Source organism: Octopus sinensis, unplaced genomic scaffold, assembly GCF_006345805.1.
Source record: "Octopus sinensis unplaced genomic scaffold, ASM634580v1 Contig20289, whole genome shotgun sequence".
Taxonomy (NCBI): Eukaryota; Metazoa; Mollusca; class Cephalopoda; order Octopoda; family Octopodidae; genus Octopus; species Octopus sinensis.
This window is the reverse complement of record NW_021837026.1, coordinates 39119-66068: the sequence shown is the minus strand read 5'-3', so window position 1 is coordinate 66068 and position 26950 is coordinate 39119. Positions and strand designations below refer to the sequence as shown.

The 26950-nt window shown below is 37.8% G+C and overlaps 4 protein-coding genes and 1 long non-coding RNA gene across 8 annotated transcripts in view; 3 read left to right on the top strand and 2 right to left on the bottom strand.

Annotated features, from left to right (window-relative positions):
* The first annotated feature begins 229 nt into the window (after nt 1–229).
* On the top strand, nt 230–13383 carry LOC118762071 (zinc finger and SCAN domain-containing protein 22-like). Its single transcript, XM_036500320.1, has 2 exons — nt 230–1679; nt 13352–13383. Exons 1-2 carry the CDS (start codon nt 1376–1378, stop codon nt 13381–13383), a joined length of 336 nt encoding a protein of 111 aa, XP_036356213.1. The 5' UTR covers nt 230–1375.
* Nucleotides 1907–2633, top strand: LOC118762076. The gene is made up of 2 exons (XR_004997853.1): nt 1907–1967; nt 2293–2633. It is a non-coding gene; the product is annotated as an uncharacterized LOC118762076 (long non-coding RNA).
* LOC118762074 (zinc finger and SCAN domain-containing protein 22-like) lies at nt 7456–12236 on the bottom strand. Its single transcript, XM_036500326.1, has 4 exons — nt 12149–12236; nt 9210–9644; nt 8616–8705; nt 7456–8195 (listed from the first exon to the last, which is right to left on the bottom strand). Exons 2-4 carry the CDS (start codon nt 9259–9261, stop codon nt 7930–7932), a joined length of 408 nt encoding a protein of 135 aa, XP_036356219.1. The 5' UTR covers nt 9262–9644; nt 12149–12236; the 3' UTR covers nt 7456–7929.
* A 1542-nt stretch (nt 13384–14925) lies between the features above and the next one.
* LOC118762072 (zinc finger protein 271-like) overlaps nt 14926–26950 on the bottom strand; it is a 34500-nt gene continuing 22475 nt past the window's right edge. Inside the window, exons 1-5 of one of the 3 annotated variants that reach the window (XM_036500323.1) lie at nt 16720–17910; nt 16368–16467; nt 16108–16199; nt 15954–16023; nt 14926–15618 (exon numbers count right to left, since the gene is read on the bottom strand). In XM_036500323.1, the coding sequence (XP_036356216.1) occupies nt 15185–15618; nt 15954–16023; nt 16108–16199; nt 16368–16467; nt 16720–17097 (1074 nt within the window). In that variant the 5' untranslated portion in view covers nt 17098–17910 and the 3' untranslated portion in view covers nt 14926–15184. Of the gene's footprint in view, nt 15619–15953; nt 16024–16107; nt 16200–16319; nt 16468–16719; nt 17911–26950 lie in introns of those variants that run through there. The other 2 variants (XM_036500322.1, XM_036500321.1) reach the window with 2 other exon arrangements.
* On the top strand, nt 19633–26170 carry LOC118762073 (zinc finger protein 665-like). Of its 2 annotated transcripts, none has more exons than XM_036500325.1 (2): nt 19633–20109; nt 24399–26170. In XM_036500325.1, the coding sequence occupies exon 2, from the start codon at nt 24828–24830 to the stop codon at nt 26046–26048; it is 1221 nt and encodes a 406-aa protein (XP_036356218.1). In that variant the 5' UTR covers nt 19633–20109; nt 24399–24827; the 3' UTR covers nt 26049–26170. The 2 variants fall into 2 exon arrangements, with proteins under 2 accessions (XP_036356218.1, XP_036356217.1); XM_036500324.1 differs by having other exon boundaries at nt 23997–26170.

Here is a 26950-nt window from a genome sequence, read left to right as displayed (position 1 = left end):
GGGATGGGTCGGACGGTTTGAGTGAAGGCTGGCAGATCAGGAGGCTGCACCAGGTTCCAAAATGATCTGGTAATGTTTCTACATCTGGATGTTTCAAACACGTTCTTTACTGATGAACAAAAGTGCTACATCCTGCAAGACAACCGTTTCAAGAATTAGCAACCACTCCAAGAGTGTACTGTGTGTTTTATATGACACTGGCTTGGGGCCAGTCAGGCAGTAAACCTTTCCATGCCTCAATGGATTCTGACCACTAGAAACATGGACATTAAATGAATGACAAAGCCGATGTTGTAATATTTGCAATGTTGTGCAAAATGCTTAGCAGTATTTCGTCCATCGTTATGTTCTGAGTTCAGATTCTGCCAAGGTCGACTTTGTGTTTCATCCTTTCAGGGTCAATAAATTGAGTACCATTTATATACTGGGGTTGATCTAATTGCCTGGCCCCTCCCCACAAATTCTGGACCTTGTGCCTAGAGTAGAAATGAATATTTCCAATGTTGAATCACTGTATCTTTTGACTATCCTCTTTATCTCACTGACTCTTTTTTTCTGTTTCAGAATATCACATCATGTTGACATAAAAGAAATTACTTCATCCAGACGTGCCTTTGATGTTTTTATCAACTTTTATTGACTAAAGGAGGACGATATATTTATAAGGAGCATTCATCAATACATCTACGTTTTTATATAAAGAAAGTCTATGACAAAATATTGGGAAATGTTTCTTCTGGACGATGAAATTAACAGCAACAATTTGAAGTCTTTGCCGTCTGGAATATAGAGGAGATGATTGCTTTACAGGTTAATTAAGCTTGGATAACTTTACAAAGGTGTAGACAATTGTCACCTCTTGACTTAGATATTAAGCAAGATCTCAGCTGAAAGAAACGGCATTAAATTATTCCCTAAAAATAGTGACACAACTGAACACAAACGTTCTCATAGAAATGAAATAAACACTATCAATGTGATATTTATGACAAATTATCCTCTCATGATGAATCCTTTAACTGAAGCAAACAACCCTGATACAGGTGAGAAACCATATCACTCTAATACCTGCAGTGTATCATTCTGTCAGAGTGGTGTCTTGACTATAGATGAACCTTCACATACTGGGTAAAAACCATATCCATGTGATATCTGTGATAAATCATTCTCTGAAAAGAGTAACTTTACGCAACACTTGTATACACATAGAGGAGAAAAGTCATATAATTGTGATATTTGAGGTAAATCATTCTCTCGTAGTACTTACTTAACTAAGCACATCCGTACACATACGGGAGAGAGGCCCTATCATTGTGATACCTGTGGTAAATCATTCTCTAACAGTAGTCATTTGATTAGACACAAGCGTACACATATGGAGGAGAAGCCCTATCGTTGTGATACATGTGGTAAATCTTTCTCTCGTAGTACTTACTTAACTAAGCATATCTGTTCAGATGCGGGAGAGAAGCCACACCATTGTGATATTTGTGGTAAATCATTCTCTCGGAGTGGTCATGTTATTAATCACAAACGTACACATACAGGAGAAAAGCCATATCATTGTGATATCTGTGGTAAATCATTCACTGATAGTAGTTACTTAACTCAGCACAACCGCATTCATACGGGAGAGAAGCCCTATCATTGTGATATCTGTGGTAAATCATTCTCTCAAAGTAGGTACTTAACTGACCACAAACGTACACATACAGGAGAAAAGTCATATCATTGTGATATCTGTAGTAAATCATTCTATCAGAGTGGTCCTTTGAGTAGACACCGTCGTACACATACAGGAGAAAAGTCATATCATTGTGATATCTGTGGTAAATCATTCTCTGACAGTAGTAAGTTAACTGACCACAAACGTGTTCATACAGGAGAGAAGCCATTCCATTGCAATATCTGTGGTAAATCATTCTCTCAGAGTGGTCTTTTGACTAGACACAAACGTACACATACAGGTGAGAAGCCATATCTTTGTGATATCTGTGATAAATCATTCTCTCAAAGTCATACTTTGACTGCACACAAGCGTACACATACGGGAGAGAAACCCTATCATTGTGATATCTGTGGTAAATCATTCTCTCAAAGTAGTAATTTAAGTGACCACAAACGTACACATACAGGTGAGAAACCACACCTGTGGTAAATCATTCTCTTTTTGTAGTGAATTAACTAAACACAAATATACACATACAGGTGAGGAGCCATATCCTTGTGATATCTGTGGTAAATCATACTTTAGAAATAGTCAGTTGACTATTCACAAACGTGTTCATACAGGAGAGAAGCCATATCATTGTGACACCTGTGGTAAATCATTCCCTCAAAAAGGTCACTTAAGTAGACATTTGAGTATTCATACACAAGCGTAAAAATATCAATATAAAAATTTATTACAACATATCAACAATTATGAGTTTTTTGTCTTCTACCAGACAAGGTGTCTCCCTCTTCAAGCTTGATGTATTCAACTTTAATTTCATGAATATCAACTTCAGTATCATGGATATATCTAAATATATCAACACAGTGAGAACTTTGATGTTTGAAGAGGATTGTGCTGGAGTTTTTGAGGAATTTGTTAGGAGAGAATAATGAATAAAAGATTTAAGTGACATTGATTTGGTCTTTGTTGTGTTTTCATCATCATCATCATCCTTTGACCTTCATGCTCCTACCTCGTTAAATATTTAAACATCAATGTAGAGCTGTGGATAACCCACCTATTTACCCATAGCATACACTGACATATATATACTTAATAAATTATATACGGATTTGTCCTTCAAATTATGCATACATCCACAAGTAACTGTCATCGCATTCATAAAGGACTACACTCACTGCACATATTCCACTGTTGACTGTAGACTCCAGATGCAAATGAACCGAAAGAAAGTTCTGAGTAAGGTGAAGAGTGATTAATAACAAAGATGGGCTGTGGTTCACTACAGCTGTTTCAAACACGTTCTTTACTGATGAACAAAAGTGCTACATCCTGCAAGACAACCGTTTCAATCAGGTGAATAAAGGTAAGAATTAGCAATTAGAACTTCTCAGAAAACAGAACATAATGCCAGGTGACTCAATTAACCTGATTTGCCAGGTAAATGAGTAGCTTCTGATCTCGTTAATACGGCTGCTAGAATGTGTGGTTGGGTAGAAGACGAGACAAGGTGAGAGAGAAAATGAAGGGAGTATATAGGGGAAGGCATCGCTTTCTCTCTCTTACTTGTTTCAGTCATTTGACTGCGGCCATGCTGGAGCACCGCCTTTAGTCGAGCAAATCGACCCCGGGACTTATTCTTTGAAAGCCCAGTACTTATTCTATCGGTCTCTTTTGCCGAACCACTAAGTGACGGGGACATAAACACACCAGCATTGGTTGTCAAGCAATGCTAGGGAGACAAACACAAACATATACACACACATATATGCATATATACGACAGGCTTCTTTCAGTTTCCGTCTACCAAATTCACTCACAAGGCATTGGTCGGGCCGAAGCTATAGCAGAAGACACTTGCCCAAGATGCCACGCAGTGGGACTGAACCCGGAACCATGTGGTTGGTAAGCAAGCTACTTACCACACAGCTAGGTGAATAAAGGTAAGAATTAGCAATTAGAACTTCTCAGAAAACAGATGACTCAGTTGATCTGATTTTACCAGATGAGTGAGTAGTTCCTGCTCTCCTTAATACGGCTGCTAGGATGCGTGGGTGGGTAGAAGACGAGACAAGGTGAGAGAGAAAATGAAGGAATAAATAGGGGAAGGTATGACATAGTTATGTCTTATAAATGGCAATAGGATGAAACTAAGGTTTGTAAATACAATCTACTTTGTTTCTGAAATGATAAAGATGTCAATAAGATATGTGTGTCCGTGTGAGACGCGCATGGCTCACTCGCTAGAGCTTTGACCATACGATTCAGGTTGTGAGCTCGAATCCTGGACTGGGCTGCGTGTTGTGTTCTTGAGCAAGACACTTTATTTCATGCTGCTCCTGTTCACTCAGCTGTTGAAAGGAGTTGTGACGCCACAGGTGCCAACCTGTATCGGTTCCTTGAAGAAGACAAAAAGAACCTTAAGGTGGATTAACAAGCAGACAAAATAACTACTTGAAATCGATCAACATCAATGGAAATTGCAGCTGTGATACCAGTGCCGGTGGCACGTAAGAGAACCATCCGAACGTGGCCGTTGCCAGCACCGCCCTGACTGGCCTCGTGCCAGTGGCACGTAAAAAAACACCATCCGATCATGGCCGTTTGCCAGCCTTGCCTGGCCCCCGTGCCAGTGGCACGTAAAAAGCACCAACCGATCGTGGCCGTTTGCCAGCCCCGTCTGGCACCTGTGCGGGTGGCACGTAAAAAGCACCCACTACACTTACTGAGTGGTTGGCATTAGGAAGGGCATCCAGCTGTAGAAACACTGCCAGATCAGACTGGAGCCTGGTGCAGCCTCCTGACTTCCCAGACCCCGGTCAAACTGTGCAACCCATGCTAGCATGGAGAACGGACGTTAAACGATGATGATGATATACGCTCATATATAAAGTTACACACACAGAGACGTAAGACACCTACATACGCATACACACAATAAGGAATTATGAATATATATTTGTACAAATATATGTGCATCCAAATATGCAATGGCATAGTGACATATACACCTTCACATCTAATTAAACACACATATGTACATAGCTAATTCGCCTAAAATACGTGTAAATACACACACTAAACAATCGCTTATGTGTGCATATATACACACACATATACAGATATCTTTGTAGAAATATATATGCTTACACATATTTATATATATATATACATATATATATCATCATCATTGTTTAACGTCCGTTTTCCTTCCTAGCATGGGTTGGATGATTCGACCGGGGTCTTGGAAGCCGGGGGGCTGCACCAGGCTCCAGTCTGATCTGGCAGTGTTTCTAAAGCTGGATGCCCTTCCTAACGCCAACTACTCCGTGAGGGTAGTGGGTGCTTTTTATGTGCCAGGTGAGGCTGGCAACGGCCACGATTGGTTGGTGCTTTTTACGTGCCACTGGCATAGAAGCCAGTCGAGGCAGTGCTGGCAACGGCCATGTTCAGATGGTGCTTTTTACATGCCACCGGCACTGGTATCACAACTACGATTTCTATTGATTTTTTGATCGATTTCGATATATATATTAGAAAGTTTGGAGATAATGTACAGGTATTTTATATTAGAAGAAATGAGGCACTGAATATAAATCTAGACAATTTTTTGAAAGGTGAGATTTTGTCCCCTTTGGAGTAAACAGTCGATTATTATTGCCAACCTGACCAGCTGCAAAGAGATCAACAAAAATTTTTTTCTTGTTTCTTTCCCTTTTCTTCCTTTCCTCTTTTAACTTTAACACCTCTTTCAGATACAAAAACACACACACATACATGTGCTCTCTCTCACTTTGTCACCATTCATCACCCTCTTGTACTATCTTATATCTCTCCCCATCACTACACACTCAATAACACTATAAAAAGAGTCCAAATTCCTGCAAGAACTTAGTTCAATTTGAAAACTCCACTAGAATGGACAAAAGCGCTAATATATGATATATTATGTATAAAAACATGTAATATAGAAATAAATATCTGTAAATATAAAACCATCCGAATTTCTGAGTACCTCATTTCTTCTAATATACATATATATATATATATATATATAAATTCTAGAAAAATTCTCCGCCACCAGTGGTCTAGCGAGAAAGAAAAAAAGATGCTGAAGATGGCAACGCCAATCATAAATTAAAATAATTTTATTTTATTTACAAAAGATTGCCGAAATTATGCATAGTCCAAGAAAGATTGGGTAAACGTTTTTATTTCTCTTTCCATTTCAGAATTACAACTATTAGTGGTTTGGAGTTTAATTGCTCTTTCTAGTGAGTCAGATGTCCTATTATGGCCATCTCTTAAGTGTTTAAATATATATATCATCATCGTTTAACGTCCGTTCTCCATGCTAACATGGGTTGGACGGTTCGACCGGGGATCTGGGAAGCCAGAAGGCTGCACCAGGCTCCAGTCTGATCTGGCAGTGTTTCTACAGCTGGATGCCCTTCCTCATGCCAACCACTCCATGAGTGTAGTGGGTGCTTTTTACGTACCACCTGCACAGGTGCCAGGCAAGGCTGGCAAACGGCCACGATCGGATTGGTGCTTTTTACGTGCCACCGGCACGGAAGCCAGTCAAGGCGGCGCTGGCATCGGCCACGATTCGGATAGCGCTTTTTACGTGCCACCGGCATGGAAGCTAGTCAAGGCGGCGCTGGCATCGACCACCTTCAGATGGTGCTTTTTACGTGCCACTGGCTCAGGGATCACAACTGCAGTTTCCATTGATTTTGATGTCGGTATACTTGACTCAATGGATCTCCTCAAGCACAAGGTCGAAATGGTGTTTCTTCACTTGCCACTGCACAGGAGTCAGTCCAGCGGTCCTGGCAACTGCCGGGTGCCAGTCATAGGATTGGTTCAATTTCGATTTCACTTGCCCCAACAGGTCTTCACAAGCAGAGTTTAGTGTCCAATGAAGGGAGGTTGGCATAAATTAAATTAGAGATAAAACCACTATTAAGCAACTTAAACAGTGAGAGACATAAAACAATACATAAATAACAAAAAATATAAATATAATTAATATTTATAATAAAGATTTATTAAGGAGTATACGCAGGACAAAATGTACCGTGAGAGGAGGTATTGCACACTGGCCGATTCTTGGGAAGCATGTAGCAGACTTGGTCCGTGAGCAGCGTCAAAATGGATTCATTGTTTCAAGAAATAAAATACCCATTTGTGCACTTTAGTGGGCAAAAGCCAACAAAGAGCTCAGCAAAAGACTTCAAAGTCACTGATTCATGAAGGAAAATGAATTTGTACTGCTACATGGTGTAGTCACTTCATGGAGTGAAATGTCTTTGTACTGAGACAAAAAAACCCTGAAATATCAGAAATTAGCAGATGCTCTCTTTTACTCTTTTACTTGTTTCAGTCATTTGACTGCGGCCATGCTGGAGCACCGCCTTTAGTTGAGCAAATCGCCCCTGGGATTTTTCTTTATAAGCCCAATACTTATTCTATCGGTCTCTTTTGCCGAACCGCTAAGTAACGGGGACGTAAACACATCAGCATCGGTTGTCAAGAATCGACCCCAGGATTTATTCTTTGTAAGCCCAGTACTTATTCTTTCGGTTTCTTTTGCCGAACTGCTAAGTGACGGGGACGTAAACACACCAGCATCGGTTGTCAAGCAATGCTAGGGGGACAAACACAGACACACAAACATATCCACACTCATACATATATACGACAGGCTTCTTTCAGTTTCCGTCTATCAAATCCACTCACAAGGCATTGGTCGGCCCGTGGCTATAGCAGAAGACACTTGCCCAAGATGTCACGCAGTGGGACTGAACCCGGAACCATGTGGTTGGTAAGCAAGCTTCTTACCACTCAGACACAAAGTCCATCCTCTCCTCACCGTGGTGGGGACGCTGGCAATGAGTATTGTCAGAGCTATGCTGTCGGGAACTTCGGTTCCTGGTAGGGCCACCCAAGGCGGATTGGTCTGAGACCGAGTGATATTAGGGCCACAAGCCGGCAGAAGGGGCTCTGGTAATGGATCTATAAGAGAATGATTTACTACATATAACACAACGACATAGTTTCTCTCCAGCATGAACATCATCATCATCGTCGTTTAACATCAATTTTCCATGCTAGCATGGGTTGGATGGTTCAACTGGGGTCTGGGAAGCCTGAAGGCTGCGCCAGGCCCAGTCTGATCTGGCAGTGTTTCTACAGCTGGATGCCAAAACACCATCTTCAAAAAAGAAACTACCACAGGTACTGGAATGTTATGGCTCCTCCCTAGTATGTGCTCGCTTGTGTCTACCTAAGGCACTCGTTTGAGAGAATGATTTACCACACACAACACAGTGATATGGTTTCTCTCCTGTATGAACACGTTTGTGACTAGTTAAACCGCTATTTTTAGAAAATGATTTACCACAAATACCACAACAATATGGTTTTTCCCCAGTATGAATACGTATGTGACAAGTTAAATTGCTACTTGCTGAGAATGATTTACCACAAATATCACAACGATATGGCTTCTCTCCTGTATGTGTAAGTTTGTGTTTAAGCAAGTCCCCACTTTGAGAGAATGATTTACCACAAATATTACAATGATACGGCTTCTCTCCTGAATGAATGCGTTTGTGACTAGTCAAGGCACCACTTTCAGAGAATGATTTACCACAGATATCACAATGATATGGCTTTTCTCCTGTATGTGTACGTTTGTGTTTAGTCAAGGCACCACTGTCAGAGAATGATTTACCACAGATATCACAATGATATGGCTTTTCTCCTGTATGTGTACGTTTGTGTCTACTCAAAGCACCAATTTCAGAGGATGATTTACCACAAATATCACAATAACATGGTTTTTCTCCTGTATGAACGCGTATGTGACTCTTCAAATAAATATTTCTAGAGAATGATTTACCACAAATATCACACTGATATGGCTTTTCACCAGTATGAATACGTTTGTGACTAGTCAAATGATTATTTCTAGAGAATAATTTACCACAGATATTACAATGATATGACTTCACTCCTGTATGTGTGTGTTTGTGTCTTGTCAAGTCACCACTTTGAGAGAATGATTTATCACAAATATCACAATGATATGGCTTCTCTCCTGTATGTGTAAATTTGTGTCGAGTCAAGTTACCACTTTCAGAGAATGATTTACCACAAATATCACAATGATGTGGCTTTTCTCCTGTATGTGTACGTTTGTGTGTAGTCAAGGCATCACATCGAGAAAATGATTTACCACAAGTATCACAACGATATGGCATCTCCCCTGTATGAATACGTTTGTGTCTAGTTAAAAAAATACTTTCAGAAAATGATTTATCACAGATATTACAGTGATATGGTTTTTGCCCAGTATGAAAACGTTTGTGTCTAGTCAAATGATTATTTTCAGAGAATGATTTACCACAGACGTTACAATGAAATGGTTTCTCTCCTGTATGAATACGTTTGTGTATTGTTAAGTTACTCCTTTGAGAGAATGATTTCCCACAGATATTACAGTGATATGGTTTCTCTCCTGCATCAGGGTTTTTTGGTTTAGTTAAATGATTCATCATTAGAGAATGATTGATCATACATATCACAATGATAGTGTCTTTTCCATATATATGAATGTGTTCGTGTTCAGTTGAGTCACTATTTTCAGAGAATGATTTACAGAAGTAGGTGAAAACTGTAAACTTCTTTGTAAAGTTATCCTAGTTTGATTAACCTGTAAAGCAATCATCTCCTCTACATTCCAGACAGCAAAGACTTCAAATTGTTGCTGTTAATTCCATCGTTCAGAAGAAATATTTCCCAATATTTTGTCACAGACTTTCTTTATATAAAAACGTAGATGTATTGATGAATGCTCCTTATAAATATATCGTCTTCCTTTAGTCAATAAATGTTGATAAAAACATCAAAGGCACACCTGAATGAAGTAATTTGTTTTATGTCAACATGAAGTGATATTCTGAAATAGAAAAAAAAGAGTCAGTGAGATAAAGAGGATAGTTTTCACATTTGATCATAGACACTTTTATTTTGATGCACAGTTTTACATCTTATATTTTGTATTTGACTTTATAAGTTTGATATATGTATACTAATTCATATTTATAAAATCAAGTCAAATCTGTAGTGATGCTGCTGTGTAAGGTTCAGCGCACATACGCAGCATTGGATTACTTCCGGTTGGCCACAGGAAGTCTTCCTCATGCGCATGTGCAGGAAACTGACCCCTAAAACGCAGTTCGCTCACTCTTTCTTTCTGGCTCGGGCAACACCCGTGAACGGACGTGTATTGGCAGACTCTCTGAGGACTTCATACAAACCAACCAGCGAACCCGACGAATCGTTCGACTAACAAACAAGAAAGCGAGTATTCAGTACTGCAGATTCGACTGTCGGTTTCCCTCCAGAGAACGCGTACACCAGTTCTACATTGCGACGAAAAATAAACAACCGTTTTGCTGTGTTCGTAGATCATCTGACTTGTCTGTTATTCTACCAAAATTGTATGTGACAGGATCAGATCGGACACCCCTTCACTAATACCAATTCCAGATCCTGTTACAAATCAAATCAATCAAAAGCAAAAGCAAATTCGATGACTGGCGTCCAGGCTAGCAGGGTGCAAAGAGCACCATACGAGCGTGATCACTGACAGAGCGGCTAACCGGCTTCCGTGCCAGTGGGACTTAAAGGGCACCATTCGAGCGTGATCGTTACCAGCGTCGCCTTACTGGCACTTGTGCCCGAGATAGTAGGATGCCAAGAGCACCATCCGAGTGTGATTGTTGCAAGAGCAGCCAACTGGCTTCCGTGCCAGTGGCACATAAAAGGGCACCATTCAAGCGTGATCGTTACCAACGTCGCCTTACTGGTACCTGTGCTGGTGACATGTGTAAAAGGATTCGAGCGAGGTCGCTGCCAGCACCACCTGACTGGCTCCTGTGCCAGTGGCACGTAAAAAGCACCCACTACACTCTCGGAGTGGTTGACATTAGGAAGGGCATCCAGTTGTAGAAACTCTGCCAGATCAAGATTGGAGCCTGGTGCAGCCATCTGGCTCGCCAGCCCTCAGTCAAAATCGTTTTTTTTTTTACATATATGGGGGGGTTAGGGGGGGGAGAAAAGGGTTTCTGTTATCTTCAGAAATGTAAACAAAGCCACTTCCGGTACCTATACCAAAGGATCGCCTTATTATAATCAATATCATTTTTTTTATTCATCCCGAAAGGAATTAAAGCTAAAGTCGACCTGAGCATAAAATTCTGAGTTCAAATACGTATTTCTTTACTACCCACAAGGAGCTAAACACAGAGGGGAGGGACAAACAAGGGCAGACAAAGGGATTAAGTCGATTATATCGACCCCAGTGCGTAACTGGTACTTAATTTATCGACCCCGAAAGGATGAAAGGCAAAGTCGACCTCGAAGGAATTTGAACTCGGAACGTAACGACAGACGAAATACCTGAGTTCAAATACGGCTGACGTCGACTTCGCCTTTCATTACTTCCAGAAAATTCTGGGTTCCATATAATCCTCCTCCCGCTCGCATTAAAGATTACTAGTCCTCCGTCAAAATTTGAAACCATCATCATCATTACAATTATTAGTATAACCTTTAAGTAAATCTGTATCGACTTACCGTTTCATCAATGCCTCATTAACAAGAGGACAAAAGAAATTAACGTGGTATTCGTCAATCGGTTTCATTTTACTAATTAATTACGCCGTTTTACTCTCATTTTACCAATTAATTTCCTTTATATCACATGTAACAGTTGATAATAGGTTTTCATAAACAACAGATCAACATTTCAGTTTGAAATTATTATTTAAGACGAGCAAATATATTTTCCTAATGTTATGTATTCTCTTCAAAATAATTACTTAACATTAAAAGGTTCACATAATTCTATTACTTACATTATCATTAGAAGTAGTAGTATCGGATCTTTTCGGTTTGACCGGCAGTGTCATATGAAATTGTCACCCATAATTATGACCCTAGTATTGATCTATTGCGTTTCAATCTGCTTTAGGGTTAGGATTAGGGGTAAAATTATTTTTAAAACTGTCGTTCAAACCGAAAACATCCGTAAATCTGTATCGACTTACCGTTTCATCAATGCCTCGTAAACAACATGACAAAAGAAATTAACGTGGTATTCGTCAATCGGTTTCATTTTACTAATTAATTACGCCGTTTTACTCTCATTTTACCAATTAATTTCCTTTATATCATATATAAAAGTCGATCGTAAGTTTTCGTAAACAACAGATCAACATTTCAGTTTGGAAGTTATTAATTAAGACGAGCAAATATATTTTCTTAATGTTGTCAGGTTCCCGCTTCGAAAAATAATTACTGTAACATCGAGAGGTTCACAGAATTCTATTATTCACATTATTATTATTAGTAGTAGTATCACTATTAGAGCCTTAAAGTAAATCTTTGTCAACTTACCGTTCAAATACGGATGAGATCGACTTCGTCTTTCATCTCTTTCAGGAAAAAACCGGAACCCATGCAATCGACTTATCGCTCGTATTAAACATTGCTGACCCTGGGCCAGTTTTCAAATCATCATCATCATTACTATTATTAATATAACATTAGAGTAAATCTTTATCAACTTACTGTTTTATCAATGCCTCATAAACAACAAGATAACATATATTAATGTGGAATTCTTCAATCGGACTCCTCACATTCTACTAATTAATTACGCTGTTTTATTCTCACTTTACCAATTAATTTCAGTTCTATCACATGTAACAGTCGGTCATAGTATTTTATAAACAACAAATCAACATTTCAGCTTCAAAGTTATTAAGTCGAAGAGATCTATTTTCCTAATTGTTGTCAGGTTCCCGCTTCAAAAAATAATTCTATTATTTACATTATTATTAGTAGTAGTAGTATCACCATTACAACCTTAAAGTGAATCTTTGTCAGCTTAACCAACTTACCCTATTCAGAAATAAACAGTGACTCAGTAACCAATAAACTAATCAGCTTAATTATTTAATTAATTGCAAATGTGGAAGTGTTGCAGTTGTTACTTCCCTTGAAAAGATTGTAGTCATTCAATACCCTAAAAGATGGTTCTATTGATTGGCTGGATTCATTCCCGTGGATTTCTTTGTCCCCTTATGCCAAAAACCTCCCCTTCAAGTGTTTTTCCGAAATCTGACCAGATTACTTTAATAAAGTGTACTCATATATTCGGATCTTTTCGGTTTGATTGGCAGTTTTTTCTAGCGGTGTCATAGGAAATTGTCACCCATAATTATGACCCTAGTATCGATCTATTGCATTTCAATCTGTTTTAGGGTTAGGTGTGAGGGGAAGGGTATCTTTTTTTTTCTTCATAAATGTAAATAAACCCAATCTGTTTCTTAAACGAGGGACATTCATACGGCACAGAAGGTTTTCACCTCAATAGACGTCATTGATTGGTTGAAATCGCAGAGATTGAAGAAAAAAACCAACAAATATCTTACAAACCATAGAATTTTCTCAATAAAGCCAAGAGAAAAAGATGTTTTATAAACACATTCTACCAGTATACGAAGTTTAAAAGTGCTTAGTTACGTGGAAATTATTTTTAAAAACTGGCGGTCAAACTGAAAAGATCCATATATTCTGCTCTGCAACTGTTTCTAGCACATAACTTAACCGAGTCCCAGACCCCGTAAGGACAAGGCTGTCTTCAGCCTGTTGCTTCCTTACTTGATGTCATGTCAGCCAGCTTCCGGTCCCTTCCAGACATCACATCTATCCATTCATTATTTTTCTTGCACGCGCACCCAATGATCTAACGATGACTGCTCCTCTATTACTTTTCGTAAGAGATTTCCATACAGACATGGGGCTAGCTTCTCCTTCCCTTTCGTCATTGTTAGGGCTAATCACCCTTCGAATATCCAACACATGCTGTGGCATTATTCGGACTACTGATTGCGGTCACCCTTCCCATTTCCTACTGCGATATGAACCGAGTATAGCTTCTTTGGGATCTTTTCCTTTAGAACGGCAGATGTCAACACAATTTCTAGTTAACTAAACACTTTTAAACTTCGTATACTGGTAGAATGTGTTATAAAACATCTTTTTCTCTTGGCTTTATTGAGAAAATTCTATAGTTTGTAAGATATTTCCACTTTAAAATTGAGCATTTCGGCAATTTTAACCAATCGATTACCTCCATTCAACTAAAATCATTTGCTGCGTCTAAAACTGATACAACATCCTGTAAGTAACCCTAAATTTTTTTCTTAATTGTTAAATTAATTTAATTCCATTGCTTTAGTTTTTTTTACACGCTTAACAATTAAGAAAAAAAATTTAGGGTTAGTTACAGGATGTTGTCTCAGTTTTAGACGCAGCAAATGATTTATCTCAATAGAGGGCATAGGATTGGTTAAAATTCGAAAAAATTAAACTACGTTAAACAAATTACAATTTTCTCAAGAAAACCGAGAAAAAAATGTTTTATTTTGACACATTCTACCAGTATATGAAGTTTAAAAGTGTTTAGTTAACTAGAAATTGTCTGCTGTTGAAAAGGAAAAGATCCCTTCCTTAACCCTTTAGCGTTCGAATTAATATGTCAAAAGTAATCTTTATTCATTTACATTTTAAAAAATTAATCTGGTATTATCTTGTAGCTTCAAGATTTGAAAGATGTAATTGTTTATTTTTAGAATGACATTGCAGGGTAGGTGTGAGATACTGGTTCTGGCCAGTTTGAGCATAAAATGAGTAGAATATTTGAGCCGGATATAGCTGGTTTAAACACTAAAGGGTTAAGCTATAGTGGAGACCGGGGCGAGTTGACACATATTCTCTGGAGAATATGCGAAACAACTTTCGGACAATTTAATGACATCATAGTAGTGCTGTTTGTATAATCTTCCCTCTCATTTGAATTCATCTCTGTTGTGAGTGTTTGTCTGCTACACACGGACAACATCGGGATTTTCCACTTAGTAAGTTATTTTCGACATTTTTGATAATTAGTTATTTTGGATATGGTTTAAGACTACATTATGTGTATTAAACATTAAGGACAAATCCGCATATAATTTATTAAGTACATATATGTCAGTGCAGACTGTGGGTAAATTGGTGACCTATCCACAACTATACATTGATGTTTAACTATTTAAACGAGGTAGGAGCATGAAGGTTAAAGGATGATGAAGATGATGATGAAAACACAACAAAGACCAAATCAATGTCACTTAAAACTTTTATTCCTTATTCCCATTCCTTTATTCTCTCCTAACAAATTCCTCAAAAACTCCAGCACAATCCTCTTCAAAGATCAAAGTTCTCACTGTGTTGATATATTTAGATATATCCATGATACTGAAGTTGATATTAATGAAATTGAAGTTAAATACATCAAGCTTGAAGAGGGAGACACCTTGTCTGGTAGAAGACAAAAAAATCATAATTGTTGATATGTTGTAATAAATTTTTATATTGATATTTTTACGCTTGTGTATGAATACTCAAATGTCTACTTAAGTGACCTTTTTGAGGGAATGATTCACCACAGATGTCACAATGATATGGCTTCTCTCCCGTATGAACACGTTTGTGAATAGTCAACTGACTATTTCTAAAGTATGATTTACCACAGGTATCACAATGGTGTGGTTTCTCACCTGTATGTGTACGTTTGTGGTCAGTTAAAATAATACTTTGAGAGAATGATTTACCACAGATTTCACAATGGTATGGCTTCACTCCCGTATGCGTACGTTTGTGTCTAGTCACATCACCACTTCTAGAAAATGATTTACCACAGATATCACAATGATATGGTCTTTCCCCTGTATGTCTACGTTTGTGGCCTGTTAAAATACTACTTTGAGAGAATGATTTACCACAGATATCACAGTGATATGGCTTCTCTCCTGTATGTGTACGTTTGTGTCTGGTCAATTGACCACCTTCAGAGAACGATCTGCCACAAATATCACAATGATATGGCTTCTCGCCTGTATGTGTAAGTTTATGTTTAGTCAAATGAACATTCTGAGAGAATGATTTACCACAAATATCACAATGATATGGCTTCTCTCCTGTATGTGTATATTTGTGCTTGCTTAAATAACTACTACAAGAGAAAGATTTATCACAATATCGCACTGAAATGGTTTTTCTCCTGTATGCGTAAGTTTGTGATTAGTCAATTCACCACTTCTAGAAAATGATTTATCACAGATATCACAACGATATGGTCTTTCCCCTGTATGTCTACGTTTGTGGCCAGTTAAAATACTACTTTGAGAGAATGATTTACCACAGATATCACAGTGATATGGCTTCTCTCCGGTATGAACACGTTTGTGTGTGGTCAAGTGACCACCTTCAGAGAATGATTTGCCACAAATATCACAATGATACGCCTTCTCACCTGTATGTGTAAGTTTGTGTTTAGTCAAATGACTACCTTGAGAGAAAGATTTACCACAAATACCACAACGATATGGCTTCTCTCCTGTATGTGTAAGTTTGTGCATGCTTAAGTAACTACTACAAGAGAATGATTTACCACAGACATCACAGTGATATGGCTTCTCTCCCGTATGAATACGTCTGTGAGTAGTCAAATCACCACTCCTAGAGAATGATTTACCACAGATATCACAATGATATGGTCTTTCTCCTGTATGTCTACGTTTGTGGTCATTTAAATTACAATTTTGAGAGAATGATTTACTACAGATATCACAATGATATGGCTTTTTTCCTGTATGTGTAAGTTTGTGTCTACTCAAGTCCCCACTCGTAGAGAATGATTTACCACAAATTTCACAATAATACGCCTTCTCGCCTGTATGTATAAGTTTGTGTTTAGTCAAATGACCACTCTGAGAGAATGATTTACCACAAATATCACAATGATATGGCTTGTCTCCTGTATGTGTAACTTTGTGTTTAGTCAAGTTACCAGTTTGAGAGAATGATTTACCACAGATATCACAACGATAGGGCTTCTCCTCCGTATGTGTACGGATGTGCTTAGTTAAGTAAGTACTACGAGAGAATGATTTACCACAAATATCACAATTATATGACTTTTCTCCTCTATGTGTATAAAAGTGTTGTGTCAAGTTACTCCTTTGAGAGAATGATTTAGCACAGATATCACAATGATATGGCTTTTCTCCTGTATGAGTATATAAGTGTTGCGTCAAGTTACTCCTTTGAGAGAATGATTTACCACAGATATCACATGGATATGGTTTTTCCCCAGTATGTGAAGGTTCATCTATAGTCAAGACACCACTCTGACAGAATGATACACTGCAGGTAGTAGAGTGATATGGTTTCTCACCTGTATCAGGGTTGTTTGCTTCAGTTAAAGGATTCATTATGAGAGGATAATCTGTCATAAATATCACATTGATAGTGTTTATTTTATTTCTATGAGAATGTTTGTGTTCAGTTTTGTCACTATTTTTGGGGAATAATTTAATGCCGTTTCTTTCAGCTGAGATCTAAATCAAAAGGTGACAATTGTCTACACCTTTGTAAAGTTATCCAAGCTTAATTAACCTGTAAAACAATCATCTCCTCTATATTCCAGACAGCAAAGACTTCAAATTGTTGCTGTTAATTCCATCGTCCAGAAGAAATATTTCGCAATATTTTGTCATAGACTTTCTTTATATAAAAACGTAGATGTATTGATGAATGCTTCTGATAAATATATCGTCTTCCTTTAGTCAATAAAAGTTGATAAAACTATCAAAGGCACATCTGGATGAAGTAATTTCTTTTATGTCAACAGAATGTGATATTCTGAAATAAAAGAAAAGAGTCACTGAGATAAAGAGGATAGTTAAATGACATAGCAATTCAACATTGCCAATATTCATTTCTACTCTAGGCACAAGGCTAATAGTACCATACTAAACTACACCCAAGAATTGCAATGGTGTTCGGTGTCTTAAAAGCAGGTGGAAATCAGATTTTTGTAACTTTTTCACAATTGGCCACCCCATCTTTTTCAAATACGTGATGAACATAATTCGACGTGTAAATTATCCGCAACCTTCATTCAGTTGTACTTTTCTTTTCACATCAAATTCCGGCAATCTTACGGTTCTAGTATATTTTACGTCGACTGACCACGTGTTTATATATGATCGTCGATTTCCGACAAAAACTTTTATTTTTTTACATATGGGATTGGGGGGAAATGGGATCTTTGGGGTTAGGGTCCTAACCCTAACGATCCCATTACCCCCAACCCCATATGTAAAAAAATAAAAGTGTTTTAACGGAAATCGACGATCATATATAAACACGTGGTCAGTCGACGTAAAATATACTAGAACCGTAAGATTGCCCAAATTCCTATATAATCCTTATCCACAGAATATGAAAAGGTACTTTCTGAAAGTTATGAGGAAACACATTACCATTTAGATCGATAGTAATACTGAGAAACAATCGATAAATTAAAATAAAGTATCGGTTTCCGAACATTTCAGTGGTTGGAGTGTATTTGAGAATATTTCTCAAACTAAAACATGCAACTACGGAGAGGGCAGAAGGTAGCTTCCATAGCAGCCAAATCCTGCATAAATCAAGGATATCTCTCTCCCATAGCTAGAAAAAGCAGCCAAATCCCGCACAATTCATAGACATCTGTCTCCCATAGCTAGAAATAACAGCCAAATCTCGCACAATTCATAGTCATCTGTCTCCCATAGCTAGAAAAAGCAGCAAATCCCGCACAATTCATAGATATCTGTCTCCCATCGCTAGAAATAGCAGTCAAATCCCGCACAAATCAAAAACATTTTTCTTTCACAGCTGGAAATATCAACCAAATATCGTACAAATCATTGAATATCTCTTCCATAGTTAGAAACAGCAGCCAAATCCCGCACAAATCGAAAGCATTTTTCTTTCACATTTACAAATGTCAACCAAATATCGCACAAATCATTGAATCTCTTCCGTTGCTAGAAATAGCAGCCAAATCCCGCACAAATCAAGGACATCTCTCATTCGTAAAACACAGAAAAGACACAAAGAATTGTGGCGCCAAAAGATGTCTCTTCCATAGCTAGAAATAGCAGCCAAATCTAATACAATTCATAGTCATCGCTCTTCCATAGTTAGAAATAGCAGCCAAATCCCGCACAAATCAAGGACATCTCTCTCCCATAGCTAGATATAGCAGCCAAATCCCGCACAAATCAAGGACATCTCTCATTCATAAAACACAGAAAAGACACAAAGAATTCAGGCGCCAAAAACCGAAAGTCTCCAGAATTAAAAAACGTTGAATTTTTTCATTGTTTAATACTTACGCAAATGTTTCATAAAGGACTGTGTTGTTTATATATGTGTGTATATGTCAGTTGAGAAATGCATTATAAGTACGTATTTTAAGTATTATAAACGTATTATTATTATCAGCTGATTAAAAGAAATTCATTCAAAGGACCTTTGACACGGAAGTCAACATCAAGTAGGAACCACGTCCAATGCGCATGCGTCTCATGAAATAAGACATCAAAGACTAATTATCTCCCTTTACCTAACCATATATTCTTCTCAATTTTAGGCACAAGCACCGGATCTTTTCCGTTTGACCGGCAGTTTTCCAAATGGTGTCATATGAAATTGTCACCCATAATTATGACCCTAGTATCGATTGCATTTCAATCTGTTTTAGGGTTAGGGGTGGGGGGAAAGGGTATCTTTTTTTCTTCAGGAATGTAAATAAACCCAATCTGTTTCTTAAACGAGGGACATTCATACGGCACAGAATGTTTTCACCTCAATAGATGCCATTGATTGGTTGAAATTGCAGAAATTGAAGACAAAAAACCAACAAATAGCTTACAAACTACAGAATTTTCTCAATAAAGCCAAGAGAAAAAGATGTTTTATGAACACATTCTACCAGTATACGAAGTTTAAAAGTGTTTAGTTACGTGGAAATTATTTTAAAAAACTGCCGGTCAAACCGAAAAGATCCCCAAAAGGTATCCAAGCATTGTTCTTTAGATGAGAGAGAAGTGTGAAGGAAGGACAATGATTGGACAGGAGAGAAAATGACGTCAGAAACGGATCGGAAGTGCAACGGCCTGACGTCACATCAGGAAGATATAAGTCAAAGATGTCTTATTTCTTTCGGTGTCTGCGACGGGGTCCAGTTCGTGCGCTGGAAACGGTCGTAGATTAGAGTATGTGAGTGTATATATTCTATATTACCTTGAAGGTAAAATCGTTGACGGAATGGGACAAAGAAGACACCGGAACGAAACGGACCAGTCATAGAAAATTGAAGTACTACAACCCTATAAAGGGATATAACTTGCCTTAATTAATTAATTAAGGTGCTTAATTACCGATCACTGACTCGTTGTTTGTATCTGAATACGGTAAGTTGACAAAGATTTTCTTTAAGGCTATAATGATGATGATAATACCAATAATGATAAGGTACTACTAGCGAACAGTGGTCCCGGTGCGCGCACTCGTACATCCGCGCTAGCTAGTCGTAAGTAGTCGATCCTACAATTTTTTAAACCAAGTAAATACATTATTTTTGTAAACAAACTAAGATTAGGGTTAAAAAGTCGTTGCATGATTCACTACATATGACTAGGTAGAACGGATACGCGAGTGCGCGCACCGGGACCACTGTTCGCTAGTAGTACGGCACACCTCACCAAGATAACCCTTACTTGTCAAAAAAAAGTTACGAAATGGGAAATATATCCAGAATACACAAAGTATGGATGAAATTAGACAGATTAATCTATTTTTTAAATATTTTATACTGAAAAATAAAATACGGAGAACGGGCACTCGCGAATGTAAGAGTACTATTTAAGAAGAGGGGTCTCGGCGCGCGTAGTCGCGCATCCGCGCTAGCTAGTCGTGACCAGTCGATCCTTACTTTGTATTTTTGTTTTATTTACTTTGTTTAAAAAAATTGGCGTAACTTCGGTACAGGTACCGGAAGGGTTAATATAGGGCGTAACAAATATCAGAAAATCAAAAAAAAAATGTGTGTAATAGGTGTAAAACAACTTCCTATGAACGAATATGAAAAAAAAAATTCGCGCACGCGAAAGGGGGGTGGGGGAGAGGCCTCGGAAAATTCACATCGGGAAGTTCCGAAAGCGTCTGAGGGGCTGACCCGGGCACCAAAACAAAAAAAAAACAGTGTAATATGTGTAAAACAACTTGCTCTAAACGAATATGAAAAAAAAATGCGCTCTCGAGAAAGAGGGGTGGGGGAGAGTCCTCGGAATATTTATATCGGGAATTTCCGAAAGCGTCTGAACCGGGCACAAAAACAAAAACAGCGTAATAGGTGTAAAACAACTTGCTCTAAACGACTATCATGAAAAAAATGCGCGCTCGCGAAAGGGGGGTGGGGGAGAGGCTTCGGAAATTTCCCATCTTCAGTCCACGGCCTTTAAACTAAGAAAAAATAGTGTAATTGGTGTAAAACTACTTGTTCTAAACGAGTATCAAGAACACACACTCACACATGAATCATAAACTCCGTATTTCGCAAAAAAATAAAATAAAGAGAAGAAATTCTGGAAAAAGTGAAGAAATGTTGGATCTCCACCATGTGAATCAAAATACGTGTCAGAAACATCTTGAAATACTACAGAAATTATGTTACGAAAATGATAATGTATACATACCTCTTTGAGTGGTCCATCGATAATGATGATAAAGAAATGAGTTGGATTTGAACTCAGAATATTGACTAACACAACTACATACTACAAGACTCAAAATATTCAGCCAAGTCACCACCCTTTAACTAGCAATAATAATAACATCAATAACATAACAGCCAAAAGATTTATTTGTTCTGAAAATAACAATCATAGTAAATAAATATGTTCTTTAATATTCACATTCATGTGCACAGTTAAACACACTTACATACAAACAGTCACGCATGCATAATACAGAACGGAACACATAAATGAAGGTTGCATTACTTAGTATATATTACATGTAGAGAATTTTGATTAATAAGTCAAATATGCAAATTATAAAGATAAATAGTTGCTTTACTAAACAGTGTTGTAAAGGTGAAAAAATAAATTTGGGAAAAAAATACACGCCAAAACTAATTAATAAAGGATAATTAGGGAAGGATTGACACAAAATAATAATTTTTCTGTCTCTTTTTTTCTGATAAATGCATCTTAATAAGTGAGAAGAATTGCATATATCTGAACTATTTCAAAGAAAAGCATAAATTTAATGTTTAAAATAGCTTTAACCAAGGAATGAGATCCAACATTTCTTCACTTTTTCCAGAATTTCTTCTCTTTATTTTTTTTTTTTGCGAAATACGGAGTTTATGATTCATGTGTGAGTGTGTGTTCTTGATACTCGTTTAGAACAAGTAGTTTTACACCAATTACACTATTTTTTCTTAGTTTAAAGGCCGTGGACTGAAGATGTGAAATTTCCAAAGCCTCTCCCCCACCCCCCTTTCGCGAGCACGCATTTTTTTCATGATAGTCGTTTAGAGCAAGTTGTTTTACACCTATTACGCTGTTTTTGTTTTTGTTTTTGTGCCCGGTTCAGACGCTTTCGGAAATTCCCGATATAAATATTCCGAGGCCTCTCCCCCACCCCTCTTTCGCGAGAGCGCATTTTTTTGTGTCATATTCGTTTAGAGCAAGTTGTTTTACACATATTACACTATTTTTTTTTGTTTTGGTGCCCGGGTCAGCTCCTCAGACGCTTTCGGAACTTCCCGATGTGAATTTTCCGAGGCCTCTCCCCCACCCCCCTTTCGCGTGCGCGAATTTTTTTTTTTCATATTCGTTCATAGGCAGTTGTTTTACACCTATTACACACATTTTTTTTTTGATTTTCTGATATTTGTTACGCCCTATATTAACCACCGGAAGTACCAGATACATTTAAAAAAAGTGTTGTTTTTTTTATATATAAGGGGGGGGTCATGGTTAAGGTTTGTGTTAGGGGTGGGAGAAAAGGGTTTCTGTTATCTCCAGAAATGTAAACAAAGCCACTTCCAGAACCTATACCGAAGGATCGCCGCTTGTCAGTGAGTGTCACCATCATGCAAGCGATGTCCTTTCTTTGCAATATTCCGTGTAAATATGTTTGAACTTGGTGGAATATCATTTTACTTGGGAAGAGGTCAGGATTGGCAACAGGAAGGGCATCCAGCTGTAGAATGCTCCTGCGCCTATTCTGTATATAGATTTCCCTGCATTTCTCAAATTATTTATAATAATCATGAAATTATTGTATACAGTGCTCAGATGCACCACAACTTGTCAGAAAGTGCATATAAAGCATATGCAGTAATGTACAAATGTCTGGGAAGTGAACAGTGTATGAGTCAGATACATGTTAGCCTGTGTGTATGGAGGGGAGAAAATCAGGTGTAGTGTTGGCGAATCTCAGGAAGCATGGAAGTTTTGAAGGATGCAGTGCTCCGACAACTAACAACTGATGCCGGCAGTTTGTTCCATGCTTCAGCAACTCTTAGCATGAAAAAATGTTTCCGAAAGTCATGGGAGCTGTGCTGTTTTCTGACTTTGTAAACATATCCACGGGTGTTAGACAGATGGAGTTTGAAAAGGTGCTCAGAGTTATTGTTTGTAAAATGGTTGATAATTTTATGGGTGTCTACTTTTGTTTTTTGTTGTTGTTTAAATACCACACAGCCACTCCTAATTCAAAATAATGAATAGGCGTAGGAGTGGCTGTGTAGTAAGTAGCTTGCTTACCAACCACTTGGTACCAAATTCAATCCCACTGCGTGGCACCTTGGGCAAGTGTGTTCTACTATAGCCTTGGGTCGACCAATGCCTTGTGAGTGGATTTGGTAGACGGAAACTGAAAGAAGCCTGTCGTATATATGTATATATATGTGTGTGTATGTTTGTGTGTCTGTGTTTGTCTCTCTGGCATTGCTTGACAACCGATGCTGGTGTGTTTACGTCCCCGTAACTTAGCGGTTGGGCAAAAGAGACTGATAAATAAGTACTAGGCTTATAAAGAATAAGTCCTGGATTCGATTTGCTTGACTAAAGGCGGTGCTCCAGCATGGCTGCAGTCACATGACTGAAACAAGTAAAAGTGTAAAAAGTGTAGAATGTTGTAAAAGTTTCAGTACCCGAATAAACTCCAATTCGTGTAAGCATAGACATTAAATGGATGACAGTGTTGATGTTGTAAGATTTGCAATGTTGAATTACTATGCCATTTAATGATTCTCTTTATCTCACTGCTTCTTTTTTTATTTCAGAATATCACATCATGTTGACGTTAAAGAAATTTCTTCATTCAGATGTGCCTCTGGTATTTTTATCAGCTTCCATTAACGAAAGGAAGATGATATATTTATAAGGAGCATCAATACATCAAACTCAACATATAAATGAAATCTGTGTAAAACAACAGCAAAATACTTCTTCTGGGCGATGGAATTAACAGCAACAATTTGAAGTCTTTGCTGTCTGGAATATAGAGGAGATGATTGCTTTACAGGTTAATTAAGCTTTGATAACTTTACAAAGGCATAGACAATTGTCACCTCTTGATTTAGATATTAAGCAAAATCTCAGATGAAAGAAGCATAGCATTAAATTATTCTCTGAAAATAACAACACAAATATATTCATAGAAATGAATTTCTTTCCTATTTCAGGATATCATTCCATGTTGATTTAAAAGAAACTTCTTCATTCAGATGTGTGTCTGATATTTTTATTGATGTTCATCAATTAAAGGAAGACCATATATTTATAAGGCACATTCATCAATACATCAACATCTTTACATAAATAAAATCTTCGACGAACGATGGGGAAATATTTCTTCTGGACAATGGAATTAACAGCAACATTTTTTTTGTCTTTACCATATGGAATGTAGAGATGATGAACCTACAGGTTAAGTTTGAGTAACTTTACAAAAGCATTTACCAATTTATATCTTCTGTTTTAGATATTAAGTAAGGTCACCAATGAAAGTAACATAACATTCAATTATTCTCTGATGCATTTGAACACAAACATTCATAGAAATGAAACAGATACTTTCATTGTGATATGTTTAACGAAATTATTCTTTCATAATGAATAATTCAACTAAAGCAAAAATCTCTGATAAAAGAGAGAAGCCATATCACTGTGATATTTGTGGTAAGTCATTCTCTAAAAGTGGTAATTTAAGTAGGCACAGACGTGTTCATACTGGAGAAAAACCATATCAGTGTGATATCTGTAGTAAATCATTTTCTGAAAATAGCACTTTAACTCGTCACAAATTTATTCATACTGGGGAAAAGCCGCATCAGTGTGATATCTGTGGTAAATCATTTTCTCGAAGTACTGACTTACCTAAACACAAACGTACTCATACAGGAGAGAAACCATATCAGTGTGATATCTGTGGTAAATCATTCTCTACCAGTGGTGACTTACCTACACACAAACGTACACATACAGGAGAAAAGCCACATCATTGTAATATTTGTGGTAAATCATTTTCTAGAAGTAACATTTTAATTGATCACAAACGTATTCATACGGGTGAGAAACCATATCATTGTGATATCTGTGGTAAATCATTCACTAGAAATAGTCATTTGACTAGTCATATACGTATTCATACTGGGGAAAAACCATATCAGTGTGATATCTGTGGTAAATCATTTTCCCATAATTCTACTTTAAATGGGCACAGACGTATTCATACAGGAGAGAAGCCATATCATTGTGATATCTGTGGTGAATCATTCTCTGAAAATAGCCATTTAACCAGACACCTACATATTCATACAGGAGAGAAGCCATATCATTGTGATATCTGTGGTAAATCATTTTCCCAGCATTCTACATTAAGTGGGCACAAACGTATTCATACAGGTGAGAAGCCATATCATTGTGATATCTGTGGTGAATCATTCTCTGATAATAGCCCTTTAACCAGACACTTACGTATTCATACAGGAGAGAAACCATATCATTGTAATATCTGTGGTAAATCATTCTCAAGAAGTAGTCATTTGTCTGGTCACAAACGTATTCATACTGGGGAAAAACCATATCAGTGTGATATCTGTGGTAAGTCATTTTCTGATAATAGCAATTTAATCAGTCACAAACGTAGTCATACAGGAGAGAAACCATATCAGTGTGATATCTGTGGTAAATCATTCTCCCACAGTAGTGATTTGCCTAAACACAAACGTATTCATACAGGTGAAAAACCATATCATTGTGATATTTGCGGTGAGTCATTCTCTCAAAAACGCCACTTAAGTACACATCTGAGTATTCATACACACGTGTAACCGTACCAATATCAAAATTTATTACAACCCGGCAGGACAAGTGAGACCATAAACCATGGTCTCTACCTGGGATGTAGCCAGTCCACTTATGCATACCTTTCCTTCTAGAGACACAAAACTCTACATGTGAAGACCTGTTGAGGCAAGTGAGAATCAGAATGAAAATCGAAATCGATCAACATCAATGGAAATTGTAGCTTTGATACCAGTGCTGGTGGCACGTAAAAAGCACCATCCCATCATGGCCGTTTGCCAGTCTCGCCTGGCCCCCGTGCCGGTGGCACGTAAAAAGCACCCGCTACACTCACGGAGTGGTTGGCGTTAGGAAGGGCATTGCCACATCAGACTGGGCCTGGTGCAGTCTTCTGGCTTTCCAGACCCCAGTTGAACCATCCAACCCATGCTAGCATGGAAAGCGGATGCTAAATGATGATGAGGACAACAATTATGAATATTTTGTCTGCTAAAAGACAGGGTATATTCCTCTTCAAGCTTGACATTATCAAATACAGTTTCTTGGATGTCAACATGAAATTCATGAATCACAACTTCAATATCATTTATATATCTAAATATATCAACACAGAGATGACTTTGACTTCTGAAGAGGATTGTGCTGGACTTTTGAGGAATTTGTTATGAGAGAATAAAGGAATGGGAATAAGGAATAAAAGTTTTAATTGACATTGATTTTGTCTTTGTTGTGTTTTGATCATCATCATCATCTCCATCATCCTTTACCATCCAGGCATGGATGGGAAAGTGTGACAGGTGCTGGCAAGCCAGAGTGCTTCTCTATGTTCCAGTCAGACCTGGATTGTGTAGTTCTATATTTGAGAGATTAGGAATTATGTACATTATGAGAGTAACCCACTATGGGATATCATTTATCCAATATACTG